The sequence below is a fragment of the Coffea arabica genome, chromosome 11e (assembly GCF_036785885.1).
Source record: "Coffea arabica cultivar ET-39 chromosome 11e, Coffea Arabica ET-39 HiFi, whole genome shotgun sequence".
In the NCBI taxonomy this organism is placed as follows: domain Eukaryota; kingdom Viridiplantae; phylum Streptophyta; class Magnoliopsida; order Gentianales; family Rubiaceae; genus Coffea; species Coffea arabica.
In genome coordinates, this window is record NC_092331.1 from 20,347,415 (window position 1) to 20,356,830 (window position 9,416).

Genomic DNA, 9,416 nt, shown 5'->3' on the forward strand with positions numbered 1-9,416 from the left:
TTGATTATTTAGTTTTATAATTAAAATAAAGAGGTTTTTGGTAAAATTATATATTTTTGGTAAAAGTGGATAATATTGCATTTCTATTGATTTTAATGGTAAAAACTTCATTTTTATGCAGGAATGATGATTCAATCACCAAAGGATGTCAAATGAGGTAAAAAATAGAGATTTGGTGATAAATTCAAGTGGCAACAAGAAGAATGAAGTGAAAAACGTTCAAGTGAGGAAATGCAATACAAGTCAGTTTTGACACTCTTCAGTATTTCGATCATATCTCAGGCTACAAAGCTCCGATTTGGATGATTCTTGAAGCATTGGAAAGCTAACTCAAAGGGCTACAACTTTTGTGTTTTGCACAAAAGCTAGTTCGGCCTTTATGATAGAGAAAATCGCAGATGAAGTAAGGCCAAAGTGAATACGCGAGTACACAAAACGTGACTTGTAACCGCGTTTTGTGTAGGCGCGTTTTATAGCCGAAATTCTGCAATTTGACTCAGCCAATTCTCTTGTGTTCACACCACTTTCCAGCTATAAGATGCAAGGGAATTCGGTGCACATGCTTCAGAAGACAAAAGGGCAAGAAAAGTGGCTTATTTTCAAGTCAAAAATATTGGTTTTTGACTATGCTAACAAAGTGGAGATTTGGGAATCAAAGGATAGAATTTGACTTGGAAAAATGGAGCCTTTGAGTACTTTTTATGCAGAAATATGGGGAGAGATCTGAGATCCATTCGTAGCTTAGTTTCTTACAGAAAAACATATTCTCTCTACCTAGGACTTGCAAGGGGCAATTGGGATTTCATCTTGTAATCATCTAAGTTCAAGACAAAGGAGATTTTTGGAAGGCTTCACCATATCTTGGCTAAGACTTTCTTTACTCTGTTTGTATTTGTAATTCATGATGATTTACATTAATGAAGTTATGAGTGTTTTATCATTCATGAGTAGCTAATTTTCTTTATCTAGGGAGTAGATGAGGCTTATGGCCAAATGATATGAAGTGATTGTTATTCATTCTTGTTATGTCTTGTATTAACTTATCTACTTGTGTATGTTGGATTACTTGTTGTTGCTTGATCACCAATAGCAGGTTTATAGTTATTTTTATTCATTGAGAAATGGTAAAAATAATGGAATGACACAAGTAGAACTTGAGTTGTATATTCATGAGAATAGAAATACATTCAAGTGGATGAAATCTGCATTTCATGTGTGAATAAGAACAGATTTAGTATTTACCAAGAGATTAGGAAAAACTAATCTGTTTTAACCCATTATTATCATGAGAATGTGATTTCGGTATTTCTGGAAATGAATCCTTGGTTAAACAAGAGCAGTAACAAGTGTTGAATTAATTCATTTTAGATCTTTTGTGTCATAAGTGGAATCTACATCCCTAGATCTTAATATTTAGTGAATTCTACTCCTATTGTGAGATTGCATTTATCTAGTTAAGAACTCTTGTAGTTGAATTAAAATATGAAGTTTCTGCTCAAATTAATTGTGAGTCTAAATAATAGAGTAAATTAGTATCTAATAATTGTTTTAAATTGCTCCTCGTGGGATCGACCCGATACACATCTTGTACTACAATTGCGACCTGTATACTTGCAGTCCAACGGGTGTAAATTCGGAATTAAACTTGCACTTAAAGTAAAAACCCGTCAAGTTTTTGGCGCCGCTGCCGGGGAGCGGCAATATTAGAGCCTAATCATCTTTATTAATTTAGACAGCTTTATTTTTTAGATTATATTTAATCTTATATTGTAATCAGTTTTTTTACCATTGAAGTTGCATAATATCCCTTATTTCTGTTTGTAGTGTATGCACCGGGAGTCTCGAGAAGTCGCACCTTTCAATCCAGAAATTGAGAGGACACTACGTAGACAAAGGAGGCATCCACCACAGCAAGAGGAACACGAGATTTGGCAACCAATAGAGGAAATTTTGATAGAACTACCATTTGAAGAAGAAATGGCTGAAAATGAAGCAAATAGGCGAGTTCTACGAGATTTTGCTCTACCGGGAACACAAGGATCTCAAACAAGCATAGTAAGGCCTACGGTAAATGCTAACAACTTTGAGATTAAACCATCACTTATCCAAATGGTTCAACAATCTCAATTTGGAGGTAATGCAGTAGAAGATCCTAATACACACTTAGCTACATTCTTGGAAATTTGTGATACAATTAAAATGAATGGAGTTAGTGATGATGCTATAAGACTAAGGTTGTTCCCATTTTCATTGAGAGATAAGGCCAAACTTTGGCTACACTCTCATGCTCCTAATACTTTCACTGGATGGGATGAACTATCAAGAGCATTCTTAAATAAGTATTTTCCACCAGGTAAGACTGCTAAGTTTAGAATGGATATCACTAGTTTTAGCCAATTGGAAGGAGAATCATTATATGAGGCATGGGAAAGGTTTAGAGATTTGCTTCGGAAATGTCCACATCATGGACTGCCGGAATGGTTAATCATACAAACCTTCTATAATGGTTTATCTTTCTCCACTAAAACTATTATTGATGCAGCCGCAGGTGGAGCTTTAATGGGTAAATCACCCCAAGAAGCTCAGAATTTGATAGAAGAAATGGCCGCAAATAACTACCAATGGGCCAATGAAAGAGGTAATACGAGACGTCACGCAGGTATGATAGAAATGGACACTCTCAATATGCTGAGTGCTCAAATGAATGATGTGATGAAATTGCTAAGTAGACAAGGTGGAGTTGGTCCAAGTTCATCTAATGCACACGTAGCTTGTTGCTCTTTCTGTGGAGGTGAACATGATATTAATGAGTGTGTTGATTCTGAGCAGGTACAATTTGTCAATAATTACAACCGAAATGCTCCAAATAATCCCTACTCGAATACTTACAATCCGGGGTGGAAAAATCATCCAAACTTTGGATGGAAAGATCAAGGCAATCAACAAAGGCCAACCAATCCGCCGGGATTTCAACCAAGGCAACCACAGGCTGAAACTAAACCAAGTTGGGAGATCGCGGTGGAAAAACTTGCTAAGGTGACTTCGGATAGATTTGAGCGAGTTGAGGGGCGGTTGGACCAATTAGCTGGGATGTACAGAAACTTGGAGGTTCAAATTGGTCAAATTGCCAATGTGATCAACAATAGAAACCCTGGTGAATTACCAAGTAAAACCGAAGTGAATCCGAGAGAGCATGTCAATGCAATCATTCTTAGAAGCGGTAAAACGGTTGAGGGATTCGATTTTGAAAATTCAGGTGGTGAAAAAGACAAGAAGCAAGCAATTGAAGGGGAGCAAGAAAGTCAAAATGATCATGTTATCATTGATATTGATGCACTTCATCCCAAATTAAATTCTAATGTGATACCTTTTCCTCACAGGTTGAAGAAAGATGGACAGGATCGGGAGTTTGAAAAGTTCTTCAAAATGTTTAAACAATTGCACATTAACATTCCTTTCATTGATGCTATAACACAAATTCCCTCTTATGCACGTTTCTTGAAAGACATCATGTCAAAGAAGAGGAAAATTGTAGATAATGAGATGATAGCATTAACGGAAGAGTGTAGTGCATTGATTAAGAATAAACTCCCTCCTAAATTGAAAGATCCGGGAAGTTTTTCTATTCCTTGCACTATTGGTCAATTACATTTTTCTAATGCTTTATGTGATTTAGGTGCAAGTGTGTCACTTATGCCGTTATCGGTTGCCCGGAGATTGGGACTTCAAGAGCTAAAAGCTACCAATATTACATTGCAATTGGCGGATCGGTCAATCACACGTCCCATGGGTATTTTGGAAAATGTGCTCATAAAGGTAAGACAATCTATAATACCTGTGGATTTTGTTGTCTTAGATATTGAAGAAGATGTGAGAATGCCAATTATTCTAGGACGACCGTTTTTAGCCACTGCACGAACTATAATTGATGTAGAAAAAGGTAAGCTTATATTACGGGTTAATGGTGAGGAATTGGAATTCAATTTGGATAATAAAGAAGGGAATATAGAGCCTACTGCTCTTGTTTCTAATATGCCATATGATGAAAAGGTTAACCAAGAAAGGACCGAAGAAGTTAAATTTATAAATGTCCTTGGTACTAACTTTCATGGTGTAGGAACAAAGGAGGAGAAGATAAGGATGGAAGTTGGCTTAATAAATTCTCCATTCCATGAAGAAAATGGTGAAAAGTTGAGCCAATTCAGAAAAGACAAGCAAAATCCACTCCAAGGTGAAGTTGAGCCTCTCTATGACAAGTCTAATATCCCTCCTTGGCATTTGAGGAAATTGGACTATGAAGATCAATGCATGGTTCACCACATGGTGGATTGGCTCGGGAGTTTCGACCCATGGGGAGAAAATCTCTCTCTAATGCTCTAAAGTGATTCAACTTTTTCAGTCGAGCCAACGACTATAAACAAAAGCGCTAATTGGGAGGCAACCCAATATTTAGGTTATATTTGTTAACTTGGTGTGATTTTGTGGTTTGAATCAATGTTTTAGCTAAATTGTTGTTTTTGTAATGTAGGGTTGGCAATTGAAGGCAAGGATGACCAATTGAGTACAAAAAAGGCGAACTTTGATCAAACAACTCAACCCCTCGATTTGCGTTAAAGGTGTTTTTGATTCATTATAAAGGGGTAAAATGCATGTTTTTAATGTTTTACATTTGTTCCAGCCATTAAAATTGGCAAACAAATGATCTATGATGCATTTTGAGTCATTGGGGTACCTTTTGTAATTTTTCAAAAGTTGAAATTCTGCTAAAAATCGAAGCAGAAAACGCGTTTTCAAAGTAAACGCGACTACAAGTCGCGTTTCTAGGAATCGCGTTTTCAATCCTGCACCTGCAGAACAGAAAACGCGCCTTCAAAACGCGACCCAAAGTCGCGTTTTAATGGAATTCGCGTTTTCAAGCCCGGATCAAGACTCAAAAACGCGACTTCAGAAACGCGACTCGAAGTCGCGTTTTCCATCACAGTCGCGTTTTCAGTCCTGCAAGATTTGTGCAGGAAACGCGACTTCAAAAACGCGAGTTGAAGGCGCGTTTTTAGTCGCGTTTTATGTGTCTGAATATAACCCTCAGAAACGCGATTTCAGCTTCAAATTTTTTTCCTCTCTTCCCAATTTTTCCAGCCGCGTTTTTCCCTCTTCCTTCTACCCAACTCACAAATTTTCATTTATACTCCATAATCTTGCTAGAAATCATCACCCCAACACCTTTTGAGCTTCATACAACCTTTTTAACCGATTAAAATCCAAGAAAAACACCTAAAATCAGGTTTTTGAGGGATTGAAGGTTAGGGTTCTTAAACTCTAATTTCTTCAATTGGAGGTCAATTGGAGGTTGTTTCATAGGGCTTTTTGCATTTTTAGCATCACCAAACATCCTTCTACGTGATTGAGGTAAGTTTCTTCATCAAATCTTTTGATTTTAGAAGTTCATATTTTTTATCCTGAGCTATCTGACATCTTTTAATTTCGAAAATTTGATGAGGTTCATGGCTATTTTTTATTTTATTCATGATTATTATGATTGTTTAAGCATGTTTAAATGTTTAAATGTAGCAATTTATTGGTTTTCAAGTACTTTAAAATTCACAATTGCTATATTTAGATGAAATTGGAAAAAGGAACTAGGATGTTTTTGAGTCATTGGTGATGTTAAATTATGGTTAAAAATGGTTAGTTGATGATGTTTAAGCATGTGCATTGTGTATAGTGAGTAATTTGGTTGATTTGGTGAGTTAATTAGTTTAATTTTTGCCTAAACATGATTATAGCTAAAAGCATATTATTATTGTTAATTCTAAATAGTTATAATCATAATTGTTCCTATTTTCACTAATTAAAGTATAATTGATACATATCTTGTGTAATTTGGTGATTTTGGGCAACTTTAGGCAGAAAATATGTCTTGTACGATCATTGAATGATTAGAACTTGAGCAATTGTATTTGACGTTATTTGGATTAATGCTGAACTTTTGTTGCCAAATAATGAGTTGTAGTACATGTGGATAATTGAAATATTTTTTAGGTACTATGCCAAGGGGAAGAAGAGCGGTACTTTCATCCTCTAGTAGTGAGGAGAGGGAGGTTAATGAAGAGATGGAGGTGACTGAAGAGGAGAATTCACCTTCTCCTCCACCAGTTAACCGTCGACCTGGTGAGGGCACCTCCCGTGGAGCGGGAAAATCGGTATTTGACAGTGCTAGGTTCAACACTCGCAGGAATCAGGAGTGGCATGAGGCGCGTGCTAATTTGGAGTTTTTGTTTGAGATGCACGTCAGTCCACCAGTTGAGATGATGTACAACATCTCAGAAGCTTTTGCTCAGCTAGGATGGGCTCCGATTCTCACCCTTCCAAACCATTACTACCCAGAGTTGGTGCGCGAGTTTTACGCCAACATTGAAAGTAAGGCGCGCCATAGTGGAGAAATAGTTGAGTCCTGGGTGCGTGGAAGACGAATCACCTTGTCACGGCAAGATTTGGCTGCTATTTTGGGGTGTATGGATGACGGACGTCCAGTAGACTTGAAGAAGGAGTTTGTTCCCCCGAATAGGAGGTGGGATCCCTCATTGGCCATGGCTAGGTTTGGTCTCGAGTACCAACCTTTTCGCTCTACCAGAAAGGAGACCATATTGGCGAATGTATTCGAACCTCGTCATCGTCTTATCATTTACATGATGGCTCACAATGTCATCCCAAAGAAGACGGGGCACACGGAGGTCCGCAAGAACGATATCTACTTCTTGGATTACATGTTCCATAACCGGACATCTCCATATGCTCGGATTTCATTGCCTAACATCATCATCAGCCACATTAGGTCTACGGCGAGGCGTAAGACAACTTCCTTCAAACTATCATTTCCTCGTCTACTGACTTTAATCTTTCCCCGTTTTGAGGTTCCCTTGGAAGGCATGCGGCGGGAGTATGTTCCACCACGTGCTGAGATGACTATCACTACTCTTCGCCGCCTTGGTATTGGCACGGGAGACATTCCACGCCCTGTTCAGGAGCGGAGACAAAAGGCTAGACATGGTCGGGATGAAGCTGGACCTTCTACTGCAGCACCACCTCCTCCTCCACCACAAACTAATTGGCAGCGACTTTTTGATCATATGGAGGACTTTGCATTCCAGTTCGCTGACGTTAGGAATCGTCTAAGCCGAATTGAAGATCATTTGGGCATTCATCCACCGCCCAATCGTGATGCACAGGATGACGATGATGCTGAGGGGGATAACTGACTTGGCACACTGCAGAAGCTATCTTTAGTTGATGAACTTGCTTGCCTAATTATCTTAACTTGTGGAACTTAAGATGTTTAACTTCATTTTATTTTCTATGTGGTAGGTACTTGTATTTTGACAGTGGTTCGTGATTAGTGGCTGATAAGGATCTCAGCCATTGACTTGGGGAGTACTTCTTTCTTTTCTTTTCTTCTTTTGTTTCATTTCTTCCCTACACATTGAGGACAATGTGTAATTTAAGTGTGGGGGGAGAAATATGTGTGATACTTGTGGTTTTAGTTGTGTTTGATATAATTCTTGTGCTTAAATGGTGTTTCTTGTGGTTGCTGGCAGGGAGATTTAGTCCACTTTTAAGGGGAGACTCTGTCAAAATTTTTCCAAAACCTTATATATATATATATGTTATTAACTATAATAAATAAATAAAATTTTGTCACTTATCCTTTTGAAATAAATATATGCGGTTTTGATACTTCTTTTCTCATGAAATTTGGAAATGATTTTTATGTGATTATAATTTTTACATCTATAGGAAAGTATATCTAGTAAAGTGGAGAAAATTATGCCTACATTTTGTATATTTGATGAAAATTCTTCTTTTTATCTAATTTTATAAGATAAGAAATTAATATGGTTAATAAGTGTCATACTCTTCTCATGATTACTCTTAGAGGGAATTTTATTATATATTGTTAAAAAAAAAAAAGAAAAAAAAAATTGGTTATTCTACTCCAATGATTCTCGTACCGAGTAACCGGGGGTTGGCATCTACAAATGTCGACATTCGCGTAAAAAGGTACTTGAATTAAGAGTATGCAAAGCAACTTGAGTATGTGAAATGTTGAGTAACCGGGGATCTGCATCTAAAAATGTTGATCTTCGCGTCAAAAGGCATTTTTCACAACTTAAGCAATATTTAACCCTTAAAATATCAAAAAAAAAAAAAAAAAAAAGAAGTAAATTAAATCCCTCTTTAAGAAAAATAAGAAGTTGATCATGAGATTAGTTAGCATCTTTATTGACTATAGGAGTTGCTTGCTTGCGAAATTAGATAAAAATAAGAAGTTGAGTTGAATTGGTAAAATTATGGTATACTTGGCTCTTCTTTGCTTGATATTATGAGTACTTGAACTTAATGGAAAGATCACATAAGGGTTATTTACCTTGATTCAAGGAAATGGAGTTGAAATACTACATATGTTTATTTTCAATTTTTGGATCATTGATGGTTGGAATTTTATATTGCTTGAGGACAAGCAATGATTCAAGTGTGGGGGTATTTGATAAGAGTTTATTTTACGTATTTTTAAGTGCATTTTATTAGTTAATTTTGAGTTGATTATTTAGTTTTATAATTAAAATAAAGAGGTTTTTGGTAAAATTATATATTTTTGGTAAAAGTGGATAATATTGCATTTCTATTGATTTTAATGGTAAAAACTTCATTTTTATGCAGGAATGATGATTCAATCACCAAAGGATGTCAAATGAGGTAAAAAATAGAGATTTGGTGATAAATTCAAGTGGCAACAAGAAGAATGAAGTGAAAAACGTTCAAGTGAGGAAATGCAATACAAGTCAGTTTTGACACTCTTCAGTATTTCGATCATATCTCAGGCTACAAAGCTCCGATTTGGATGATTCTTGAAGCATTGGAAAGCTAACTCAAAGGGCTACAACTTTTGTGTTTTGCACAAAAGCTAGTTCGGCCTTTATGATAGAGAAAATCGCAGATGAAGTAAGGCCAAAGTGAATACGCGAGTACACAAAACGTGACTTGTAACCGCGTTTTGTGTAGGCGCGTTTTATAGCCGAAATTCTGCAATTTGACTCAGCCAATTCTCTTGTGTTCACACCACTTTCCAGCTATAAGATGCAAGGGAATTCGGTGCACATGCTTCAGAAGACAAAAGGGCAAGAAAAGTGGCTTATTTTCAAGTCAAAAATATTGGTTTTTGACTATGCTAACAAAGTGGAGATTTGGGAATCAAAGGATAGAATTTGACTTGGAAAAATGGAGCCTTTGAGTACTTTTTATGCAGAAATATGGGGAGAGATCTGAGATCCATTCGTAGCTTAGTTTCTTACAGAAAAACATATTCTCTCTACCTAGGACTTGCAAGGGGCAATTGGGATTTCATCTTGTAATCATCTAAG

At 36.7% G+C, this 9,416-nt stretch overlaps 1 protein-coding gene and 1 non-coding gene across 2 annotated transcripts; one reads left to right on the top strand and one right to left on the bottom strand.

Moving 5' to 3' along the window:
- Window positions 1–2,364: 2,364 nt before the first annotated feature.
- On the bottom strand, window positions 2,365–2,471 carry LOC140026289 (small nucleolar RNA R71). Its single transcript, XR_011830235.1, has one exon. It is a non-coding gene; the product is annotated as a small nucleolar RNA R71 (small nucleolar RNA).
- Window positions 2,472–2,629: 158 nt separating this feature from the next.
- LOC140021214 (uncharacterized) lies at window positions 2,630–4,561 on the top strand. Its single transcript, XM_072071979.1, has 3 exons — window positions 2,630–2,659; window positions 2,830–4,146; window positions 4,529–4,561. The coding sequence occupies exons 1-3, from the start codon at window positions 2,630–2,632 to the stop codon at window positions 4,559–4,561; spliced, it is 1,380 nt and encodes a 459-aa protein (XP_071928080.1).
- The last annotated feature ends 4,855 nt before the right edge of the window (window positions 4,562–9,416 follow it).

Excerpts from the sequence above, each read along its gene's own strand:
- LOC140021214 (XM_072071979.1), top strand. The coding sequence starts at position 2,630 with ATGAAAGAGGTAATACGAGACGTCACGCAG. Across the intron at positions 2,660-2,829 it reads TAATACGAGACGTCACGCAG|GTACAATTTGTCAATAATTA; the intron begins GTATGATAGAAA and ends GATTCTGAGCAG. Across the intron at positions 4,147-4,528 it reads AGGAGAAGATAAGGATGGAA|GGTTGGCAATTGAAGGCAAG; the intron begins GTTGGCTTAATA and ends TTTGTAATGTAG.